The following is a 25,004-nucleotide window of genomic DNA, read 5'->3' as shown; positions in this document are numbered from 1 at the left end:
AGGTGGCGCTGCAATAGAGGAGGCTCGTTGTGCTGATCTTTTTCAGCGCGCAACTGCAACTCGGCCAAAGATCGAAGGACACGATTCTAGCTCATCGTACCTCATTTTCGCAAGCAAGGCTACAATTGCGAGTAAGAAGATGATAATAAAGCTCAGCTTTATGTTTTGAGAGATAACTGACCGTGAACGACAACAAGCGTCAGCCACGGCGTTCCGTTTTCAACTTCATGCATGTTTTTTTCCGCATCGCATGCTTGTCCCAAATATTGTGCTCGCTGTAAATGCAAAGTGAGCCATTGACAAGATGTTTTTACGTTATGTGTGGGCAAATTGGTGCCTCTGATAATGACAAACCGCCAGATTTATTCCAGGAAACCACCCGAAATTGCAAATTTTGAATTGGAGGTTGGGCTTCACCGCATGACACGAGCACCATGCATGCTAACATTTTTTTGTTATATCTGACAAACTGTTCCGCGCAAGTCGACATTTTTTCTAGGGCGTGTTTTTGAAATGTTTTCCTACAAAATGTATATTCTAATTTTTTTCTACTACCGGTGGTTTGATATACACAACTCCTTTTTTATCATTTTTTTTCGACAACTTGACAAAAATTTTGGTTTTGATATTTTTTTACAACTATGATATATAAAAACATTTAAAAAACTATTATTATTGGAAAAGGCGTTAAATAATCTGCGTTTTCTGCTCCTGCAATTAGTGCCTAACCAATTTTTTAGCAGGAAAAAAAATGTTTTCTTGGACCCCTAAAATTAGTCAATTTTCCGGCGGCAGCGAAAGAGTTAAGCTGAAGGTGATTACCTTCAGCTTAAATGCAAGGGTGAACTGGCTTTGACTTTCACCACTCATCTCGGAACAGACACGTACAGAAATGTGTGCATGCACTCACACAAGATGAGTAAAAGATGAAAAACTAGAGAAAAGTGAAAAGAAAATAAAGGCCTGATAGAGCGAGAGAACAGTCGGACACAATGGGCGACGGCGACGGACTATGCTTGCACATTGTTGCCAGACAAGAATTTACATTCTCCCAGAGATTGCTATATAAGACGAGAAACGACTTTTGAGCGGATTTTTTTTTTTAAACTCGACCAATTTTTCGGTTTATACGGTACTAGTAACACGTTACTTTTCGCAGTAACTTGTAACTGTAACTAGTTACTTTTAAGAGAGTAACTTGTAACTCTAACACTGTTACTTTTTCACGCAGTAACTGTAACAGGAAATACCGTTACAGTTACGTCCCTTTTTGATGAAAAAATATCTATCAGCAACACTCATTGAAGGCCGACGTAGAGTTCTCGCTTTGCACTTTTTAGGACTCTCTTCTTTGCCATATTCCCATTCACTTTTTACCTTTCCCTGACACGTCTTCCCTCGCAGTTTAGGAAAGATGGTCGCTAAGTGGATAATCTTCCTTGCAGAAGACCGAGACTGGAGGTCAGTCTTTAAGGAAATTTCTTTAAAATTTTCCTTCAACCCGAGTCGAGCGGAAACAAGACAAAAAAGAAAATGGCAATTAGACCACAGCCGAGGAGGAAGCTGGCCTACCCTTGTAAAGAAAGACCACTGTAGAGGGGCACACTGAGGACACCAAGGGTGAATCAACAAAAAAACGTTGATGTAACAAAATGAGGCTTAAACAGCGATTGTGGACATTGGGCTTGAGTGTGCCCCTATTTAGGTTCCCTTCGACTGGAGTTTTACCACATGCAATTTTGACCACCCACCTAGCTTCGTACGTTTCTATTAAATAGTCTCAGTCATTGGGTTTGTACTATTAGTTTTGTACAGTAACGGGAAAGTAACGATGTTAATTTTTTATAGTAACTGTAACTGTAACAGAGTTACTGTTTCGGCCTGGGTAACTGTAACTGTAATACTGTTACTTTTTACTGGTAACATGCCCATGACTGCTGGTAAGTTCGCCTGGCAAAGGCACCTAGCTTGCTAGACCAGCTGTATAAAAAGAAGTGAAATGAAGTGATGATGATGACTACGATGACGATGATGCACTCACTAACGAAGCTTAACACTGAAATATTTCCTGTGGTGTGGGCGGGTTTGTTCTTTTTGTCAACTCTGTGGCAGCCCCAGGCCTGCTCTGCCAATGACAACGGCAGTGTGGGAGCCAACATTGTCCTTGAGCCAGTGGCACCCAGCCCGACCGCTGCGGCTGCTGCGGTGGCAGCGGCATCATCGACCGAGGCCGAAGCTACCGCGAAGACCGCAGATGCGTCAACACCTGCAGTGCCCTCTTTGGAAGAGAGGGTTGACAGGTACGAAGGGCGGGCAGAGGGAAGGCTGTAATTCATCATCGTAACGGCCGAGGCGGTATGATGCTAGGCCATACTGGTGGACTGACAGTTTAACCACATCTTGGGGCAAAGTGGTTTGCACCGCAACCGAGTTACAGCGCAAAGGAGGCGACAGTGAGAGCACAAGGCTGACGGGACAAGCGCTCACTTGCAACTGGATTTATTGGAAGCATTGGTTTATATTGTTACGGGACTAAGGTGGGCAATGCCGCACAGCTCTTTGAACCAACAACGACGACGATGTGCCTTGCGCGCACCTTGCGCGAGCTCGGCCATGGCCGCAATGTAAATAACGTATTGATTGATTGTAGGGTTTAACACGCCGACGCAACGCAGGCGATGAGGCGCGCCGTAGTGGAGGGCTCCGAATTAATTTTTGACCACCTGGGGATCTTTAATGTGCGCCGAAATCTCGTACACACGGGCGTTTTGATGTAAATAATGTAAATAGATTGCTTCACCTCATCACATCATTCGTCTCATCTTTGTCTTACCACCGCGTAACAATATAAATGCATGTCTTATCAGTGGTGGCATCCGCAGTTGAAAAAATATAAACAAAGATGGGAGGTCGGTACATTTGAAGTGAAGTGTTCACAAAAATCAGTTTTGCTGACCTGCAGAAACACGGATGTGTCCGCTGACACACCATTTGCCCGTTTTCCAAGTATGAAAATGCTGCTAGAGCTCCATAGCCACTCTGCTGTCCCTCTTGCGTGGAATTCCAATCTGCCTAAAGAGAGGTTCGTATTTTCACTGTCATACAGAGTGGCTAGGGCACTTTGAAAAGCATATTACACGCGGGTGAAAAAAGCAAACAGTGTGTCAGCGGACACATCTGTGTTTCTGAATGTCACTGAAATGGATTTTTCGGAACCTTCACTTCGAATGCACCTATCTCACATCTTTTTGTGTATTCATATGAGGTGATGCTTTTAACAAGCCCAGCTGCAAGTGAGTGCTTGTCACGTCGTCCTTGTTCTCTTGTCACGTTCTTCGTAGCATAATTTCATGACAGAATGACAATCACGGCCTTTTGTGATTGCTCTCCTAAATTTCTTTGATTCTGCAGTCAAATCGTGCGTGTGGCATCGACAGACCGTCATTTGATCAGGAGCAAATGATAGTCTCTCTCTCTCTCTCTCTCTCTCTCTCTCTCTCTCTCTCTCTCTCTCTCTCTCTCTCTCTCTCTCTCTCTCTCTCTCTCTCTCTTCTCTCTCTCTCTCTCTCTCTCTCTCTTTCTTCTTTCTTTCTTTCTTTCTTTCTTTCTTTGTAGTGTCAAAGGTTTTGCAATTTCGAACAGTTGAAGCTTTTACCATAGCCAGAATCTAAAGCAAAGTTGGAGTTGCCAAAACGGGCAACAGTTGTTTCAGGCAGATCTTTCTACGCTTGGAACTAATTTCACAGCTCATTAAACTTTGGTGGCACCAGTGGCAAGGAACCATTTTGAATGCCCATTTCAAACACCAAAGTTTAATGAGCTGTGAAATTAGTTCCAAGCGGCGCATCAAAAAACCGATTCTCTTATTGCACTCACCAGGGTTCATAGTATTGGAAAATATAAAGATTACACTTTTATGACCAACACTGTTTTGTCCATTGTTCCTCCAAAATGACTAATTATCTTGGTAACTAATTGACTTACTCAAGAAATAATGCCATATTTGAAATCAGTGCGAAAAAAAAAGCAGCAAGAGTGTCAACTTTCTCAGAGCTTGCTTAAAAATTAAAAGAAATTGTTTTAAGAGCCATCCCCCAGAAGCATTTGTGGGACTAAAAGAATTTTAAAAACTGAAGTCCAGCTAAAACAATATTAAAATGCGGTGTTTCCTCTTCCTTTCTGTGGTTCTTGAATCGCGCATTGAAACCGAAACTGAGCACATTGTATACGTATGGTAGTGTCACAGTTAGACACTGCTTGGGGCCACCTTTTAGACTTGAGAAAGTTCAGTGTCAAATTGAAATTATTTCCCCCAATTTACCTAGAAATTCGTTTCGGTTACCGCACTACTACATATAAAATGCTGGCTTGCATATGAGATAGAAGACGTGCACTCCACAGAAATTGATTGTCGGTCGCTTTAAAATATGTAAGCACTTTTGGTGCTCGTCAGTAAAGCGATGCTGTCCTTGCCTACCATTTTTATCATTCCAGGGCCAAGCGACTGTTAGAGGAACGGCGACTTCAAAAGCTGAAGGAAGAACAAGAGGTAAGGGTTGCGGTGCCTCCCTTTTTCTTTTTTTTTTTTTTTTGTTAACCCTGTTAGCTGCCAGTTTGCGTCATAATGGGTTTAGTTTTGCTTGTACTAATATCTTTCATTTTCAGATATTGCTTTACACATTTCAATTCCCTTGTTCAGCACTTTTTGCCTGACACATAGATGCGGAGTGCTTATTATCACTTTATTGACATGCATGCTGGCAACTGTGTTGATGTTCTGTCACTGGTTACGGCGGACTTCGCGGGATGGCAGCCCTTGTGCGTGCTATACACATGGTATGTGTTGGACGTTCCAAACCCTACCCCACCGAATGCAAAGTAATGCCTCGACTCCAGTGTGAGGGCTATTAATTACATCTCTGTCAACACCACCGTTAAGAATCAGGTTGAAATGGAGCAGACGACGCACACCGGTGTTTTCTTTTTCTGTGGCGTGCGGCCACAGTGGCACAAGCTGCGCCATGTCCGTGGCCGTTTCCAGTGTTGCCAAGCGAAGAAATTGACGGCTAAGCTTCTCGGGGAATACCATCTATAATTTTATCGTGTGGTGGCATGTTTGTGTAAAAAAAAAAGAAAGACACCGGTTCCAAATCAAGTTTCGTGATCTTATCCTTCCATCGACTTATCGATTGAAGGATGAAATAAGGGCATTTAGTGACAAAGGATTGATTCTGGCAGCGCATGGTAGAGGCTGTGGGAAGTCATTTGAAGAGGACTTCATTGTGCTGTGGACCCAAAGTAGGCTGACGATGAGGGTGGTGCTGAAGTTGTGTAGGAGAAAAAAGCACTCTAAGGTTGAGGCTTAACATGGTGTTGTTTCTCCTGGATGGACGGCCCTGATTTCTCTCTTTTTAGGGAGTATGTGAATAGGGATGGTAAGGAATGAAATCAGTGTCCTTTGTTGTCATTTGAATTGTGATTCTGGGATTAAATGATGATTGCTGTCACTGCGCTGTCAGTTGATGATCTGTAAGGGCAAAAGAGTTCTTACAGCGGAGCTGTTGTTGCTGGCTGAAACGTATGTGGTGTCATAAAAAAAGCGTGAGTCATTGTTACTCCTATACCACTTACCCTTTTTGGGCATACGTTTTACGAGGAGCGTCTGGTGGCGTCCAGGCTTGCGCGTGGGGCTCGCAAAGAAAAACAAACAAGAAAACAGTTCTCTTGTGTACACGCATCTCAAGGGGAAGTACAAGCCAGCTGGCACTACAGACGCCCAGTTCACGGAGCCGGTTGCCACCGGTTCTAGCGTGTGCTGATGCGTTCCACTTTGGGAAAGCCTGCGGACGAAATGATCTAGGCCTGCCAGTCATGCATGAGGAAGGCGACAAAATAGATAAATACAACGGTGACTAGTGCTCCCAGATTGAAAAGCGACGGTGGGATATGTAAGTAAGCAATTTCAAACCCAATGAAATGCGTGGTGGTGTGTCCTTCAGTCTTTACATGGGACGAAATCCTCCAGCTCCACCATGGTTCACGCCTTGCATGACTCAGCGCACGCTCCGCCAATTTTCCTGCCCCCCGGGTGTTGTCTTGCAGGCGGTGCGTCAGAGTGAGGTGGAGCGCCGGCGGGTGGCCCGGGAGATGCAGATGGCGCAGCAGGCGCGGGAGGACCGGGAGCGCCAGGAGCTGGTGCGCAAGCGGGCCCAGGAGAAGGAAGAGGAGAGGCGGCACCGGGAGCGCATCCAGGCCCAGATTGCGCAGGACCGGTCAGCCTGGCCTTCTGTCTCTTCCACTGTATAAGGGGTTGGGGGAGGGGGTTCTGTACACCAGGGGCGTTGTTTTTTGTTCTTTTTTCCCTAAATGTTATGGCGCCCTCCGTTCTCCCTTGTGTTTTAGCCATTGCACTGGGTGCGTGGTGTGATCGGTGTGCATGTGTTTGGGGTCAGTGAAGCTTGTTGATAAGAAAGTGGTTCTGGCTTTAAAGGGGCCATGCAACCCGCCGGGGCGGCTCAGTGGCTAAGGCGTTGCGCTGCTGAGCACGAGGGCGCGGGTTCGTTTTCTGGTCGTGGTGGCCGCTTTTCGATGGAGGCGAAAAGCAAAAACGCCCGTGTGTACGAGATTTCGGCGCACGTTAAAGATCACCAGGTGGTCAAAATCATTCCAGAGCCCTCCACTACGGCACGCCTCTCCACCTGTGTTGCGTCGGTGCGTTAAACCCTAATCAATCAATAGGGGCCTTGCAGACAAAACACAAGTTTGGTTCATTCGAAAGGTTGCCTCGTTAGAGTCATACTAACACCATTTTTAACGCACACTTCGCTCAAATAAGCTATCAAATGAGGAAAGAAGGGAATGCCCATGCAACCAACTAGCTCATTTCCCTGCAACAGAACTCATGATGTCATACTTGTCAGCTCTGCGATTGACTGAGGTCGGCAAAAGCAAACACAAATTAGGCAGGGCATAGAAGCTTGCTGAACGAGCTATTTGGGCTTGAATGTAATGCATATTCATTTTACAGCAGTAATCGGTAAACAGCGGAAGTTACAAAAATACATGTAAACATAGAAGTACCGATGTGCACTGCTGTTCGTACTAAGTGCACTACGCTTGTTTTTGCTGCACAGCACTCCGCCGCTTTGGGGTTGTCTCAGACAACACTGGCTGATTGGCATAGGCGACGTTGTCTTACGTGACCCTGTTTGTCAAGGATACCCTATGTTTCACAGAACGATTACTTTCTACTGTAACAAAAACAAAATGACGGACAATGCTCCACGGCTCCGTATGGTGGTGATTAGGCTACAGAGCCTAATCACGCACTCGAAGTTAGTTTGAATACCGGCCCTCGTGACTTCATGGCAGGCGTCACGAAAACACACAATTTGGCAGGAGAATCAAACTTTTAACCTGAATTGATTAATTTCTCAGTGAATACAGCATCGTTTGCTGCCGGACAAGCACTGGGGGCAGTATAAAACACAAAATCTTTCCAATAAAACAAACTTAAATTTTGTCTGCATGGCCCTTTAAACAGCAGAGCCCCGGCACAGTGCTGCGAAGCAGTCTTAACCCAATCTTCGACGAGCGCACCACTCATCCATTCATTCTCGTGGGGTCGTACGACAACGTTTTTAAGGAAAACTTCCCCGGCTGGAAGAGTCTTCCATTTAAAAACAATGCACGGCGGCAGCTTTCGCCTATCGGTCGTGCAGCACAACATCACGGTGGCGCACTGCTTCTCGTTGCCTGCAGTTTTGACCTGCACTTCTTTTGTGGCCTTCTGATCCACGCTGTAGGCCACAGGCATGTCAGGATACGCGGGATCTGATTGGCGTTACCAATCTAACCCAGTCTGTACTCCTTTTCCAACCACTTCTTGATGTCAAAGTGCTGGAATGCGACTAGGTTCTCCTCGAAGTCAGGGGGTAGCTTTTGGCACGCAGACGTCCATCATAGCAGGCTGAACCTGAACCGCTTCGTAAAACGAGGGACCCAGCCCCTGCCGGCCTTGATCTGAGTCCGCGCGGCACCTCGGATGTTTGCGATCTCTCTTGCCTTCACCTGTAATAACTTGTCGTCACCGGCATTACGCGCTCTCTTTGCTGCTGGATAAAGTCGGCGACTTCCTTCTCCACCTTGTGGTGTCGACCTTTCTTGGGTCCTGTGAAGACCATTTGCTTGGCGGCGCAGTTGAAAAGTTCGTTCCACTGCTTCCGCCATTGGTGTACATTCTTCTCATTGATGCCAAAGTCGCACTGTGCTTGGAGTTTTGAAGTTCTCACAGCTTCCAAGTCTACCTTCCACTTGAAAGAGACGGTGTAGTGGCACCGCTTGGTGGGCGCCATTGCGCCGCGAACATGGGCACTTCCCAAGGTCACCCGGCCATGTAAGCAAACAAGCACGGGACACTGAGAGCTGTGTTCACAACATTCGAACAAGCAAAATGAAGCCTGAAAATCTGAAGCGGCAAGCCTGTGGCCACGAGATGGTGTTGTGTGTATGGCAGTGACAGGAAAGCTGCATCCTTGAATCTAAGCAGACCCCCGAGTTTCGTGAACAACTTTTCTTGAAGAAGGTACCGGCGTAGATTCGAGTAAATACCGTATTTTCGAGCGTGTAACCCGCACCAGAAATACGAAAATTTTGTGGCAAAGTAGGGGTGTGGATAATACACGGGAGTTTTTTCTTTAGTGCAGCTTCACGGCAGTGCGCGTTGTCACGAAGCTCCTATGCAGTAGCACACTGACTAAGCCTTCCATGGCAGCGATTGCAAAAAAAAAACACAAGGACAAGGAAGAAAAGAAAAAGGGCGAGCGTACTCTAACGACTGAATTTTATTTGTGAATTTTGAGTTTCGCCTTGCAGTCAGTGTATTCTACCTGCTAAATATACGCTTTTTCTGTCTACATAATATGTGATGTGTTGCTTAAGCATTAGCTTTGGTGCAGCCTTTCCTGTATCAATTGTGCAAGCAATACACGAGGATTTTTTTTTTTTTCTTCTCCGGCGTGCTGAAAGTGGGGCTGCGGTTTGTATGCACAGGCGGGTTATTCGTGCAAAAATACAGTATGGTGTCACCAGTCTGCTTGTCAAAGTAATACGCACCAAGTGACAGAGGAAGGAAAGCAAAAAAAGACGAACAAACACAGTGTAGGAGGCAAGAAGTTGTTATTAGATACTCCCACGCTTCCACCTTCAAGGCGCATAAGAGCTGACATAAATGCCCTGAGAAATCTTTTCTTCTGTCCTACATGTTATGTCACCCCTCCTCCCCCCAGCCTCTTCCCTGTGTTGCCCATCCGATTGTTTCCATGGTGGGCTCATTGCACACTCATTCTGGATTGATGACTGTTGTCAGGAAAGCTGCCCTCATTTTATTGCTTTGGTCAAACCTAGTTTGGGAGCGAATCGTGAAGTGGTGGCTCAACTTAGAGATGGGAGCGGTCGATCCTCGAACTCCCATTGTAGCTACAACAGCACCAACCTAATGCTACTGCAGTAATGACCATAGAGTCAGGCACAGTCCGCACCTAACTGTTCACGGACGTGAAAGCCAGTCAGCAATTAGATTGGTGTGTCTGAACTGAACTTTGATTTGTAAAGTTTTGTTAGGAACGCGTCTGAAAGCACGGAGGTTCAAGGAGAGAATGGGTTAGCTGGAACGAAGAGCTAGAGTGCACGGTGCAGGCTTGTTGGGAAAGAAAACACTATAAAGAGGTCACACACAGGCTGTCACAATGCAGGCAGTTTCAGTGTGGAAACAAAAAAAAAAAGAGTAGGATACTGGTTCTCTTTAGGGGTGTGCAAATGCCGAATAGTAGCTCTAGAATCGAATTAGGAAAAAAAAAAAACTCGAATGTCGAATATTGCCAAATTTCCTTAAATATGCTTGAATATACAGTAGAATCTCGATGATACGATTCTGGGTGATACGAATTTCGGGATGATACGAATTTCTGAAAAGTCCCGGCGAAATTGCATTGTTTGCAATGGGAAAAATTTCGGCTGTTACGAACGGACCTGCGCGGCCCGGCGGATGATACGAACGAGCCGGCGAGGCGCCCGACTGCCGAACAAGCAAGTGACGGCTCTCTCTCCCCATTTGTCACTCTTCTTTCCCCAGAAACGGCCGGGCTGTTGTTTTCTGCTCGCGAAAACGCGCCCCGCACGCCCCATGCGCGCCGCGAAACCTCTCGCACGCTGCGCGCGCCACGGCACCGTGGCCGCGGCCGGCGGCGGCAACATGGCGGCGGCTTCGGCCGCGATGTGGCACGGCCGCGATGTGGCACGGCCGCTTGAGCGACTGCTTCTAGCCGCTCTTTAAAATGCCACTCAGGGCAGACACGAAGTTTCTTTCTTGTGCAGTAAAGGAGCTGATAGCGTTGGCGAAAACGGTACTATAAAACACCATCCGCGTCGCTAGTGAAAGCGCCCATAAAATATCTGCCGGAGTGCTAAGCCTAAACATCTCGGGCGGAGCCAGCGGGCTGTCTCGAGCGTTTCGCAAGTCGTCGGCGTCTTTTTCTGACCGAGGTAGGAGATACCGCGGGCGCGAAATCGTCAATGCGGCCTTGAAAATACAGCGCGCGCAAAGCCGAGGCATGCGAATCACGTGCAAAAACGCACCACGCTCACGCTTGACTGTTGCGGCGTGTAGCGAGCTTGGCCACTGGGAGTGAGGAGACAAGCGCAAAGCTAGGCGAAGCGTTACGCGCTTTAGAAAGGACTGCTTTGTGACGTGGGGGTTTAAAAAAAGCAGAAAAAATCATGGATTTGTTCACGCGAAAGTAAGAAAAGAAATAAACAAATTTTTTTTCAGCGCTCAATTTTTTGGTCTGTGTTGGTTCATACGAATTTCGGATGCACGAATATTTTTCGCGGTCCCGCGAGATTCGTATCATCGAGATTCTACTGTACTTGAATACGCTCAACCAGGTGGGAGCAATGACTGGGAGCCCACACCAGGGAGGTCACTGCACCATATACAGCCATGGAATAAGAGGGCAAATATCTGGTAGTCATGCATGTTTATTTGTGCCGCTGCTCACAAGTTCTCATGGAGAAAAAGGAGCTGCTGCACGTGCTTCTAGGGCCAGACTCTCTTGCTGAGCTCTGACGATTCTCGCTTGGAACTTGCGTGGCAGGAATGCCCAAGTATTTCATGGCCAGGGTGCCAACGCTGGGGTACTTCTTCTTCCCACTTGTTTGCCAATATGCCAGCGGATCGTCGTTCCTGCCGCAGGTTGGTTCGCGAAGGAACTGCCAGAACTCTTCGATCCCACTGGACGCATGAAGCTGCTTCTGTCCAGACATGGCCAGCTTTTCAATCTGGTCCCATATACCAGTGGCGCGCTCGGTTGTTGACGGCACAAGTGTTGAGGGACCTGGGCGGTCACAAGGTGCTGGTGGTGCTGGAGCTGACCTCTCCAGCTCACTCTGTGCAAACTCCATGAGCACCATCTCTTGGGCAGCTTCTCTGAAAAAAATGTTCTTGAACCTTGGGTCGCAAGCTGTGACCATGACATACTCCTTTTGCTCGCTGTAGCCAACAAATCATGTTTTCATGGCTTTGAGCATGTTTTTTGCGAACAGTGACGTGACGTCATCTGCCGCTATGCAGTCTTTGAGCACCATTTCGGTTCCATACAGGAACGGGATAACTGCAGACGAAGTGGCATACTTTTGCCCGCTGAGGTCCTTGGTCGCCGACGCCACTGGTGCAAGGGCCTTCACGAGCCCCTCTACAGTCCTTCGCTCCTGTGGTGTCAGGCTGGCAATCGTGGTGTCTGAAGTCGCGAGCTCCAGGCAGACAGCTGCTCTGAGTTGCAGGAGGCGGGGCAGCATATCGTGCTCGCTGTTCCACCTCGTCTCTACATCTTGAATAAGCTTGAGTGTGGGTAGTTCCTGACAATCCTGGAGGCTTGCTGTGGCTTTGGCGCTGTGCTTGTAATGGCCCACAATTGCCTGGCATTTCTTCAAAGTTTCAGGGACTCCAGGAGTGATTTCCCTGGAATCCTTAATGGCCAGTTGCAGTGTGTGGCCCAAACACTGCAGGGGTGTACACAGGAGGCATCTAAGGGCAGCACGGAAATTCCGTGCGTTGTCACTTGCGAAGTATATTGGCAGCTGGTCCAGTGGCAGCTCCCATGCTGCCATCATTTCCTGCAGGTGGGCCAGGATGTTGCAGGCGGTGTGGCTCTCAGTCATGAGCGTGTTGCTCAGGGCAAATGCTCGCAACTCGAAGTTGGCGGTCAAATAATGGCAGGTGAGGCTAGTGTAGCTCTCATTCGACCTCGACGTCCACATGTCGCTAGTGAATGAGAGGGATTGTATCCCGTCTTGAATGTCCGAACAAATGATCCCTTTGATGGACCTCACAGTATCCCTGTACAGCTCGGGAGCAACTGTTCTCGAAAAGGTTGTCCGGCAGGGTATTTTATACAGGGGCCCCATTTCGTGCATGAGCTCTTCGAAACCTCGAATTTCTACGAAGTCGTGTGGCTGCAGGTCAAGCGCCAGCATGCGGGCAATTTTAGCTGTTCTTTCTTCCCTCCGGCGCAACGGCAGCTCCTTAGGCTGCTCAAATTTGTTTTTGATGGTGGGCTGCGTTGCGCTCGCAAAACTTTTTTGTTTCCCACTTTCCGCCAAAAACAAACTGTGCAAACCATAGTGCTTGCTCTTCAAGTGGTTTGCAAGTGGGGTCGTTGTGCTTGAAGGCGTCCGAAGCTTGGCATTGCAGCTGGTGCAAGTAGCTTCCTGTGGGCTCACCTTTATGAAGTGCTTCCAGATGGCACTTTTCTTTTTTAAATGCAGAGCATTTCAGTAACTCACGATGTCACCTGCGTTGGCGTCCGTAGTCCGCGTCCACATCGCTCCCCCTACACTATATAAATACTTGCCGGCGCCAGGTTTCGATCCTACGACTCTGCGGGCGGAACGCAAGGTGCATGGTACTCTACCAACTGAGCCACAAAGCCGACACAGAACGGAAGGTTACGAACGTGCCTTATATCCTTGACTCATTCAACCGTCGGCCAGAGGTGCGCCCTCTCCCCCGCGTCCTCCTCGCCTTCTCTCCGCTCGCAACGCCCTCTCTCGCCGCGTTCGGTTCGGGCGCACAACAGGTGGGGACGTGCGCAACACCCTCTCTCGCCGCGTTAGGTTCGCGCGCAAGAACAGGTGGGGCGCTCGCATCGCGCTCTCTCGCCGCGGTCGGTTCGCGCTTAAAGGAGCCATGAAGAGAAAATGCAAGTTGGTTTTATTCGAAAGATTTCGTGTTTTATAGTGCCCCCAGTGCTTGTCCGGATACAAACGCTGCTTATTCACTGAGAAATTAAACAATTTAGGTTAAAATTTTGATTTTCCCGCTCAATCGTGCGTTTTCGTGGTCCCAAATGACATCACAGGAACCGACCGCTCTGCAGCCTGGAGTACCTTCATTCACGCATCCGCCGTACAGGGTAGAGACACGTATACGCTGGCGCCGCCATTTTCGGTTGCTCGCTCGCCGCCGAAGCAAGTCATTGTGTCAAAACCGCGCTAAAATTATCGCCGCAACGCGGTTTACTGAAGAAGTTTGAATCATATTGTCTGTTTCGCGTTGCTAGGTCTCGTGGGAAACGAAAAGAATAACGCGTTGAGCCCGTTGGCCCAATTGAGGCGGCACGGGACCGTTCAAAGGTTGTCTCCACCCTGTACAGCGGTGTTGGTTTGTTCCCGCGTTTCTTTACGTTCCGTAACCTAGATGGCGCCACCATACCGTGGCAAGCGTTAGGTTTGTTTTTCCCCGCATTTAAACCTGGCTTGTTTTTGTTCTGGGAGAAAATATTCGTTCCCTGAAACAGTGCTCGCTCAACAAATGGGGTCACGTAAGACACCGTTGCTTGCGCCAATCGGCCAGTGTCGTCTGAGACAACCCCAAGCCCCGTAGTGCTGTGCAGCTCCAAGCATGCTGTGCGCAGTACGAACAGCAGAACGCATCAGTACTTCTATGTTTACATGTGCTTTCGTAACTTCCACTGTTTGTCCCATCATTCTTATTGCTTTGTAAAGAATGTGCCCTAAATTTAAGCGCAAATCGCTCGTTCGTCTGGTTTGTAAGCTCTACCTAATTTGCGTCTGCTTCTGCCAGCCTCCGCCAATCGCAGAGCTTAGCTCATGTGACATCATAGGTTCTGTTGCGGGAAATGAGCTGGTGGGTCGCATGACCATTCCCGTTTTTCCTAATTATGTAGCTTATTTGAGCGAAGTTTACGTTAAAAGTGGTGTCAGTATGATTCTAAAGAGACAATCTTTTGAATGAACCAAACTTGTGTTTTCTCTTCATGGCTCCTTTAAACCACATATGTCGTTCGCGCGCGCTGCGGTCGCTAACATCTGTGGCGTGATCGTGACGTTAGCATCACGCGTTCGCGTGGTGGCGATTTCGGCGCTATAACACTCTCTCGCGAGGGGCATTGGATTGGATTTGATTGGATTGGCTTGGATTGGCTTGGATATGGATTGGATTAAAGTGGATTGTGTTGGATTGTGTTGCGTCATAGCCGCGCCACGTTGCGTCATAGCCGCGGCAGGGGGTTCACGGCACGTTTCACCATCGACTTCATCGACAATGTCTACGCTGGAAGACAACAATTACAACAACAACAACCAATACGTAATCCATACGACTTGCAGGCGCGCCCCCCCCCCGCAGAAACGCTCTGCATTTGATCGTGCCCCTCGCGAGGGGGATGTTTTTTCCGCCATGTTGCCGACTCAAAAAATCTATGCAAGATTTTAGAAAACGGACGTGGGGCAGTGCCGACGCCTGGCTGATGGCGGCGCTTGAAAGTCCGACGGCGTACGGTATACAGTCTCGCAGGTCGCGTGGGCCCAGTATATCACAAAGTACGCGTTCCGTACCACACACACGGTGTATGCATAAAAACCAATCCCTTATTCCACTGCTGCTTGCTGCTGCTCTTTAACGTCCCAGCGAATGAAGGCCTAGCACAGGCCTAACGTACACGGAGTACAGTGGATCGCGGCGCTTGCAAGCCCGACGGCGTATCCAGTCACGCGGTCTCGCTGTCCCGTATGCACAGTGTACACCACGTACGTACGTGGTGCGTATCACGCACACGACGCAGGAAATCTTCTAAAAGCAACCTCTGCACGCTCACTGAACAATGAGGATTGCGAACACAGCGGATGCCTAACCAACGAACCCGAACCAGCCCGAGCGGCCATATTGGAAAAAAAAAGCCTCCCTTTGCATTTCACGCATAAAATATCATCATCATCAAGTATTCAGGTTTACCGAATATCTGATATTCGGTTCGCGAATCGAATTATTCGAGCACTTGCTTTTCGATTCGTATTCGAGTATTCGCACACCCCTAGTTCTCTCATGTCCAGGTGTTTGTGCCTGCTTTGTTTTAGCCCATTGTTTCTTCATTTTGCCTGAGGGATTGTTGTAGAACTTAATGCATGCTTGGTATATGAAAATTCACTGTTTGTGGTACAGCCTGGTAGCCTTGTTTATTGGCTGAAGCTTCTTTGCTGTGACTTCAGCTATGCCTGTGTGCTTCGGTTGAAGACTTCTCTGCTATTATCATTTCCACTTTTTTGTACCGCGCAAACCATGCTTCCAGAGTTTCGCGTGGCATCGCTAAGTGCTTGACACCAGCAGTGTTGCAGAAACACCCCATCTGTGTTTGTCCAGCCCAAAAACATGCTGAAGTTCACAAGAGGATAAAGCGGCCCTCCACATCCTATGATGCACATGCACTGGATGCTTTTTGTTGGTGGCAGTTGGAGCATGCTTCGTACACCTCTTTGCCCGCTAGACGCAGCCGTATCAGTTCCGTGCCTTGTCTAGTCTATACCAGCCTAGATGAACTTGTTGTTGCTGTCATTATTGTCTTGTGAAGCATGGGGGGTTTAGTAGCAAATGGCTAATAGAAAACTAGCAATTCTTGGAATTGAAAATTGTGCTTTCATTGTGTTTGGGTGTTGTTTGGGAGAGCTGGGCCGTGGGCGTTCTTTCCACCAGACCACAGGGTTGTCTCCAAGCTGGATGCCTGGTGAAGGCTTCCCTCTCCCCCCGTGCACTTGCAGGGCAGATCGTGCGGAGCGCTACCAGCACGAGAAGGCCCAGGAGGAACAGCAGAGGCGGGAGCGCGAGGCACAGCGTCTCCTGGAGCAGCAGCAGAGGGCAGCGCACGAGGCGGCCGCCAGGAGGTAAGGAACGCACGTCCGCGTTTTCCCGTCTTCCATGCAACATCGCATACCCTGCCTGCCACAACAGTACTGGGTTTCATTGCACCAAGCTTGGGGAAGCATTGAAATGGCTCTAGCACCTTTTTATGCATGTGGTGGAAGGTTTGGCGGCCAGTCAGCTGTGCACCATTTGGAATTCTGCAGGGGGCTGTTTGTAGTCTGTGCTACTCCAATCTAGGCTCCACATCTCGGAAATTGTAGTTCACCTGGATGTATTCAATGACACAAAGTTATTTGGCCAGTTCAGTCTTGTGGTCCGAGAACTTTTAGTGCGCAAGCACTTGGGCAGCTGCTACTAGGGTTTCGTGGCGGCATTGTAACTGAGCGAACGATGAGAAGAAAGAACACTCAATGAAAACGGTGGAGGAGTGTCACGAAATTGTGAGGGGGACGGCCGTTGGCCGAGGCTGTTGGATGGTGTTTGGATTGATTAATTAAATGGCGCTTAGATTGAATCAAGCGGCCAAACCGGTAGTATTGCACATGCTGCAGCCATTGGGTAGTTGCAACTCATAATACTGACACGATCAGGACAGAAACGGGTTAGGATCGAGGCTAGGGGCTGCTGAAACAGCATGTTGTCAGAACTGTGACGGGATCACCTGTCTAGTGTTAAAGGAGCTTTGTTCAAGGCTCACTTCGACGTGCCGGAGATGTTTTCTTAGCCTTTTCTTGTTCGCTTAACATGGCGGACATCATTCATTCACAGTATGCATTGTGAGCGTTGAAAATGGCTAGTGAACATGTCACCCACCCACACGGCCATACGTTGTAGTTTCAACAGTAATGAATAATCCCTGTGCCTTGTGGTTTCGAGTTGATAAAACTAGAACACATAGCAGTGTGAATAATTGACGCTTTCACCGGCTAGTCTAAGATGCCAATGCACGCTCCAAATGAATGACGTCCTCCATGTTCAGCGAAGAAGAAAAGTGTGCAAGTTCAAACTTTTCACTGTTGTGCAGTACAAGAGTGAGTGCAGAGCTGTCAGATTAGCAAGCTCTTCCTAGTGCACAAACCATACGGCCACCCTTGTTTGTTGCATGATGATGAGGCCTTCAGTGTCTTCTGGCTACTGAAAAGGACATTAAAGCCCCCACGAGTAACTTGCACACACTTGACAGACCGTAACATGCGGTCTACTGTTGGGGATCATTGGCTGGATAAGGGAAACCATTTGTTCCTGTGCACACATCACGCACATTCCTTCTGTTGTGCCATCGGTGTTATCGTAGCAGTGGGAGCAGAAAGGCTTACCAGCTTTTAAGGGGAGATGCTCCTCGAAAACACTTTTTCTTTAATATTATACCTAAAGTTATGAAACTTTGGTCATAGATTGAGTTTTTAATGCTGATTCCAAATATGTGCTTAGTTCTTATGTAGCTTCATTAGTTTTTGTGTGAGACAGCCCTCAAGAGCAAAATATAGGGTTTTTTGTGCATATCTTTTTTCATAATAAATGTTTGTTTAGAGCAGCCTGCAATAGCTCGTTTTGCTGCTTAGGTAAAGTAGTATGTCAAAAACTACTTAAAATGTATTCAAATAATTCCTATATTTGTAAAAAAAATCAGGAACACCAAAAGTATATATTTTGTGCGCTGTGAGTCAACATTTTGATTTTTTGCAAAAAATGTATAAGAGATATTGAAAATGCATATAGATATTGACATTCTACACACTTTGAAGAGGCTGTGTGCAAAATTTCATCCATATCTGACCATTTGAAGTACCTGAAATGTGTTGCACAACACGTAAAAAATGCTGAAAAGTACAAATGGAGAAAAATGCTTTTGAAAGTTTCAAACATCTGTATTTTTAAAAAACATGATGAAAGCACATGAAATTTCTTGCAAAAATAGAGCAATGTGTCTCAAACACAGCACAGCTGTTCAGAACTCCCCTGGTTCATATGTTTGCCCCTCAGCACCCTCCTGAATGGAGTCCGTGAGACGTGCTCTCTTCACCTGGTTTCGGCGATGGGCTCGAGCTTCAGCGGTTTGGGTTCTTCCCCCACGGCTTTCATGGCCGCAGTATGAACTTTCTTGCCGATCGCAATAAAGTTCTTATGATGTAACGGCGTCGGCAAGCCAAGATAGGCACAAAAACGTGAAAGCTGTTCGTGCCCGATGCCAATAGCTCGCGCAGCCACCACCGCCTTGACGTTCACGGCGAAGCTGTCGCGGGAGCTCCCACTCCGATATTCCCGGCTTCCGCTAGCACCGTTCGCAAGGTCACCATGGCACAACACGGCTCGAGGTGTGCACAGAAGAAAGTACCGATTCAGGGCACTCACTATTCGCACAATGCAACTCAAGAAACGCCGAGAGGCCCTTCCGTTTTTCGACCGGTTCGCGTACCGCGAGGGTACAGGTGTGGCACGCTGGGCAAGCAGCTTTGCTTATCAGCACCGTAAGCGCACTGACATCGCATATCACAGCACTCGCAGAGTTCCAATCGCTTGCTGCTCTATCTTTCTCGAAGAGTCAAATCTTCACCTCCGAAGCGCTCACAAAGTTCAGCGCGGCGTCGATTTCGTCCGAGTGGCCGTTGTGCTGGTTAGGGCTAACCGGAGGCGTCGGGCGGCTGCCTCCCGCTGTCACTTTCCGTAGAGGTTTGCGACGCCGTCCTCGGTACGGGGTCTTCGTCCAAGCCTTCCGCGCTCGGAAATCGCACTTTTTCGGTTCGTTCATAAAGAGATAACTAAAAAAACGCAGAAAAAGGGACACAGACTTCGATTGAGTCGCCGTACACAGTCGAGGACGGATGCAGGCAATGCAGGCTTCGGTGCTTCGCCGCAGCAACGTCTCCGTGTAAGCCAATGGCGGCCTCGGTAGAGCACCACGTGATTTAAATGTCCAGTAGAAGTGCTCGAAACAGGCGCCAAAACGTGCCTTTTTTTATTATTTTGGGCCGAAATGCGAAACTGTCGGAGGTGCTGTGGGCTAGAGGAAGGCTTTCTCAACCTCTCCAAGCAAACAGCAATGGCGGGAGACGCCGCATTCTCGAGATGCAGACGATCGAAAGTTGCTGATTTGCGACGAAACTAGCACTTTCTCGAACCACCGTGGCTGAATAAAATTGATTTTTTACTAACTTCTCGTTCGAATTTTGCCTTGATCTTTTGCGTAGTTGTAGCTGAATGTACAAAGATAATTTTACAGGTAAAATCTCAAAACTGAAAAATTCCGCGAAAAACGCGATTTTTCGACGCGCATCTCCCCTTAATAGCGGAGCTGTCGTTACTTGCCGTAAGTTCGCCATTAAATTTAAAAAATAATACCAAGAAAATGCCGAGTGCTTGTGAGCGCATGCCGCCGAGTCCCCGGCTCGCGGAGTGGCTTTAGCAAAAAAGAAAAGAAAAGAAAGCCTCAAGCGTTTGTCCTCATCGTGGCAACACTTGCTCAAAATGAGAAAGACAAAGACGACGAAGACGACGAAGACGACGACGACCTCCTCAATGCATATGACAACAATTACTAGCACTGCAACTATGCAATTGAACGATACTGAAACTGTCTGGCAATGCTCACCTACAACAGCTTAGGCAATCAAGTGTTGCGCATGTGTGCAAGCTTCCCTGAATATTTTGTAAATAAGGGAGCAGTGGCTAGGGGAGTTGGTTTATTATTGCCACCAACAATGCCTTCTGTTTTGTTTACTTGTGTGTTTGCTACCAGCGTCTGGCCGTGCCCAGCTGTCTTATCTGTGCTTGAAGTGATGCGCCTGTTTCCCTCTCTTTCTTTTGTATGCCGCGCAGGCGATCCCATTTCATAGAGAGAGTGTTTCACCCTGTCGTTGGTAGACTGGAATGTTCTTCTTTGGTTGCCAGTGGTCTCAATCTAATTTGACTGTTCTGTAAACAATAACGTAAAAAGATAAATGCTCGCAGGGTGGACACCGCAGCATTCGATTCGCTGACGCCCGTCTGCACACGTCACTTCCTTGACTGCTTCTTCGCCGCTTGTGCTTTGTTGAAGTTTATTGCGGAGCACCAGTTCGCTCCAATAAACGTCCATTTCTACGAGAACCTAGATTCTTTCTACACTGCATGACAATATCTCCGCTGAGCCAAGCATGCAAATCAGTGATGGAAATCGCGGAATGTGGCTAGTGAATGTAAGGCATATACAAATCTTATCGCCCCCCTCCCCTTTTCTTTTTGTTGCTGTGGGCAGCCAAGTGGCGAGAATCCAGTTCCGTCTTCCGGATGGCACCTCAACTCCGCACACCTTCGACGCAGGCGCCACGCTCCAAGAGGTGCACAACTACGTGGTTGAGGTGAGTGCACATGCGCTCTTTGCGCATTACAGCGCACACTTCTGCACGACTCTTGAGGGGGGACGCTGCTCTTAAAACAGCGTCCTTTAATTTTTAAGCAAACCCCGTGAAACTTGCCAGCCTTGCTGCTTTTTTGCCACTGACTTCAAATGTCGCAGTATCTTTTGAGTCAGTCAATTAGTTACCAAGATAATTAGCGATATTAGCCATTTTTGGACAACAATAGACCAAACAGTGTTGGTCATAAAACTGTAATCTTTATATTTTCCAATACTATGAACCCTGGTGAGCCTCACGACTTGTGCCAATGGGGAGGCGTGTGCCTCATGGTGGCAATTTCGAAGCGCTCGCAGCAGCTGGCTGGACCACCTCCGCGGGGGGATATTTTGCACGGATGACATTTTATAGTGCAGTTTTCTCCCACACTGTCTGCTCCTTTCCCGCATGAGCAATTTAGTTTACACATTGAGTTGCGTTTTAAGAAAAGGCTATAAGCGGTCGCTGAAGCTACTTCCACCTCTTCGCGGCAAGAGCCGACGCCATGTTGCCGCCGCCTGTTGCATGCGCGGCACGTTTCCATTTTTTGCCGTTTGCTGATGATACGAATGTTTTTCCTGCCCCTTGAGATTCGTATGACCGAGATTCCACTGTAGTAGCTTAGCTCACCTGTCGCATGAGACTATCTACTAGGCCGGCATTTACCCACACCCTTGTCATACGCCAGTTTTGGGTGCTGCCTTTAAAGTCGTATTATCGTAATTTCTCTGTACTGCAGGACACCCTGTTCTGAGTATGGGACGTGTTGGTTGACTACGTTCTGAAAGCATTTATGACTAAGAAAAAAGTTAAACAAGGTGTTGCAGGGTCCCTTTAAGCTGGATGGCTTCCTGAAGACTCTTCCCCGTTCTTCCTCCTCCTTTGACAACAACAGACGATCCAGCCGAGCTTCTCGAACTTCACCCTGTCGACGACCTTCCCCCGACGGGAGTTCACCCCGGAGCACTACCAGAGCACCCTGCGGGAGCTGGAGCTGGCACCCTCGGCCGTCATCCTTGTGGTCCCCGTCACGGTGAGTCCGGTGGGTGGGTGGGGAGACACTACCTGCGTGCTTGCTGTTAGGAAGTTTGAGCTGACCGCTTGTGGCAGTCCACTCCACTCCGATAGCATGCAGGAGCGCCATTGCGCATGTGTGGCAGGCTCCGGAGCAAGCAGCGTTACCGGACTGGGGCGCTGCTCTGCTCACCGTGGCAGCATACCCTATTTCAAGCTTGCGGAATTTCACGATGGCTGCCCCTAGCGAGGCGAGCGCGCTACTGCGAACTCCGTTTCTTCAGTTAGAACGTCAGCAACAAAACTGCGGAAGCGCTTCTGAATAGCCAAAGGTGTGACACACCTCAACAGGGTTAAGAACGGAAGCAAAAAATGTCAACAAAAATGCGAGCCTACTTCAATGCAGCGCCCAGAAAGGCAGCCTTGTCTTGACTATTTGTAAGTCGGAATATAGGTCGAGCCGGAATATAGGTCGACCCCCTTACCTTGTGGCCGAAAAATGAGAAAAGAAGTTAGGTCAACGACATCATTTTATTGCACAACCGCTTCTGTATGGCTGTCGCCCACACAGCAATTCGTTGTCGGTGCAGTCCGGGGAATCGTATATGGGAATTGCTTATCTCGAAGCAAGCGCCTAGCATGGGACATCCGTGTGTCGAACGTCGTGAGAGCCGGTCTGTAAAGGCGGCCAGGCCTCTCGGGGCTGTCGCCACCTTTCCGTTTCATAGAGACGCCACGCAATGGTCGCAAAGAAAAGTCGCCACCTTGTCCTTCAGTTCCAGTCGCACAGCGCGGCGCCCACCACGAAGCGAGGTCTTCCAAGTGTTGCATATCGAGAGCTGCCCATTCAGCTTGCGCCAGTAGAGTGAACTCTTTTCGGTGGCACTGAACTGCCGGTAGTCAGCACTGTTGCTGTTGGTTTGGGCATACTATATGACGTTTCTTTTAAATGCTGTGATTAACTGGCACCAAGTGCCTGAACATACCTGGAGCGAGAAGAAATTATCACTGACAGCGAGAGAAGCAAAAAATATCCCCGCACAGGGCACCTTGAGTAATCTTGGTGACGGAGAGTGGCGACACCGCGTACCCCAAGCCCCCCATACTTAAGCTGTCACCTACCGTGGCTAGAAGTTGAAAGGTGAAGGGTTAGAAGCCGTGAACGGTGGCCGTCGGAGCCTTGGTCAAGCTCCGGCCGATGGGCTCCCTGCCTGTCTACCAGGCAGGGAGCTCCGGGACCTCTTTGACTACCAGGGTAAGGTCAAAGGAGAAAGTACCCCCGTCTCCCTGCTTTCCAATGTATCATATGGCATTTTCCAAACCCCCCCCCAGACGTGATCGGCCCCCGAAAAGGGGCCGCACCGAAGTTTCTTTTCCTCCTTTGCAATCGATCTCTCCCCCAAAGCCTGATAATTTCTCGCGGTTTTTGATCATGGAATCTGTTGACAAGACAAAGCCCATCACTTCCCAGTCTGTGTTTCTAATCTCCAAGTTTCTTGAAACCCTTATCGGAATATCGTACAAGGCTAAGAAACTCACAACGGGAGAAGTTTTGATAGAAGTAGAAAACAAAGAACAATCCTCTAACCTCCTCAAGCAGACGCGCATGGTAGATGTTGACATCAAGATCACGCCCCATCGCAGCCTCAATAGCTGCCAGGGCGTGATCTCTGATTGGGATCTAATGAGTGAGACTGAAGCAGATCTGCTCGAGGGCCTCTGAGATCAGGGCGTGACAGCAGTGAGGCGAATCACCATACGCCGAAATGATGAAATAATTCCAACCAAGCACATAATCTTGACACTTGACCGCTCTTACCTTCCTGAGTCGGTCAACGCAGGTTTCTTGAGATGTCCAATCCGACCCTACGTGCCGAACCCACGCCGCTGTTTCAAGTGTCAACGGTTTGGGCACGGCACAACCTCTTGTCGTGGTAAATTGACGTGCGCAAAATGTGCAGCACATGATCATCTAACTGACAATTGTAAATCCGAGAACTTCACCTGTGCGAACTGCCAGGGACCACACGCTGCCTATTCTAGGAGCTGTGAAAAGTTCAAACAGGAAAAACAGATAATTGCCTTGAAAGTCAACGAAAACATCACCTTCCCAGAGGCGCGGAAGAGGTTCGCCTCTTTCCCCCTGGGGAGGTACGCCGACGCAGCTCGCCGGGGGGCGGAGCGGCGTCTGGTTTCGGCGGGGACCCAGTACCGGGAGTCGGACTTGGTCCCGCCCCCGCCCCCCCCTGGGTTGCCTCTGGCAGCCCAACCCGCCTCCGCACCGCTCGCTGAGCCAGCAGCGGTTGTGGTGGCAACCTCTTCCGTCGGGACCGGTGCCGCTCCCGTCCCTGCCTCCCCGTACTCCAGTGCGTTGGAGGGTGCCATGGACACCACGGGCCCCGCACCGGCTCCCACCGCCACCGCACCGCCCGTGCCACTTCTGTTGCCCCCGACACCTGCGGCGGTGGCGGGTCAAACGAAGGGCCCCCGAAGGGGGGCCAAGTACGGGGGGCCCGGTTCGACGGGCACACCCAGGACATCGGATGAGGAGATGGACTTCGGGCCGTTCTTGCCTGCGGTGCACCGCAAGGAACGCGTCCCGACGCCAAAGCCTCCCGACAAGCCAAAAAAGGCGAGAGTCACAGCCCCGAAAGACAACACATAAACAAACACACACACTCCAGTAGCTCTCACACTAAATAATGGGAAGAGAAAACATAATTCAATGGAACTGTAGAGGCCTTCTTAAAAATCTTGACGATGTATACGAAATACTGCATGCTAATCAGCCAAGTGTAATGTGTGTTCAGGAAACACACTTGAATTCCAAGCACACAAATTTCTTGAATAGTTACATGGTCTTCAGAAAGGACAGGGATGGCTGCACACACTCTTCTGGCGGTGTGGCCATAATTGCCCGGAAATCCTTAGCCTGCCACCCTGTCACTCTGAACACTATACTTGAGGCTGTAGCAATACGCTTAATAATATTTAATAGATTGATAACGGTATGCTCCATATACATTCCTCCTGCAGGGTGTCTAGCGACCGGGAAAACCGGGAAAAGTCAGGGAATTTCGCGCCACCGGGAAAAGTCAGGAAATTGTCAGGGAATTTTTTAATCAAGTAGTAGCAGTCAGGGAAAATCACTTCGGGGCCTGCCCACAGTTTCAGAATAGGGGAAACCAGTGTTGGGGGGCCCCAAGAAGTTACCGAACGCAACACGTTCGCGCGCGATGAAAGCGTGAACCGTATGAAACGTTTTCTGGTTTTTCTGCAAGCAAAAACGCGCCGCGCACGGGGCGCGCTGACGCCGCCGCGAAAACCACCTGCACGGTGCGTGCCGAGCGGCAGGCGCCGGCAACATGGCGGCTGCACTGGCCGCGGAGTAGTGCGGTAGCTCC

The 25,004-nt window shown here is 48.9% G+C and overlaps 1 protein-coding gene across 2 annotated transcripts in view; it reads left to right on the top strand.

Moving 5' to 3' along the window:
* Positions 1–25,004, top strand: part of LOC144179428 (UBX domain-containing protein 4-like) — a 60,117-nt gene that overhangs the window by 12,054 nt on the left and 23,059 nt on the right. For both annotated transcript variants that reach the window (XM_077707779.1, XM_077707778.1), the window contains 6 exons: positions 2,113–2,300; positions 4,495–4,549; positions 6,103–6,272; positions 16,111–16,233; positions 20,448–20,550; positions 21,482–21,619. In XM_077707779.1, coding sequence (XP_077563905.1) covers positions 2,113–2,300; positions 4,495–4,549; positions 6,103–6,272; positions 16,111–16,233; positions 20,448–20,550; positions 21,482–21,619 — 777 coding nt within the window. The remainder of the gene's footprint in view (positions 1–2,112; positions 2,301–4,494; positions 4,550–6,102; positions 6,273–16,110; positions 16,234–20,447; positions 20,551–21,481; positions 21,620–25,004) is intronic.

This window comes from Haemaphysalis longicornis, unplaced genomic scaffold (assembly GCF_048455015.1).
Source record: "Haemaphysalis longicornis isolate Haplotype H1 unplaced genomic scaffold, Haemaphysalis longicornis Haplotype H1 scaffold_4, whole genome shotgun sequence".
Lineage (NCBI taxonomy): Eukaryota > Metazoa > Arthropoda > Arachnida > Ixodida > Ixodidae > Haemaphysalis > Haemaphysalis longicornis.
Note: the sequence above shows the minus strand (reverse complement) of the source record. Positions and strands in the feature narration are given on the sequence as shown.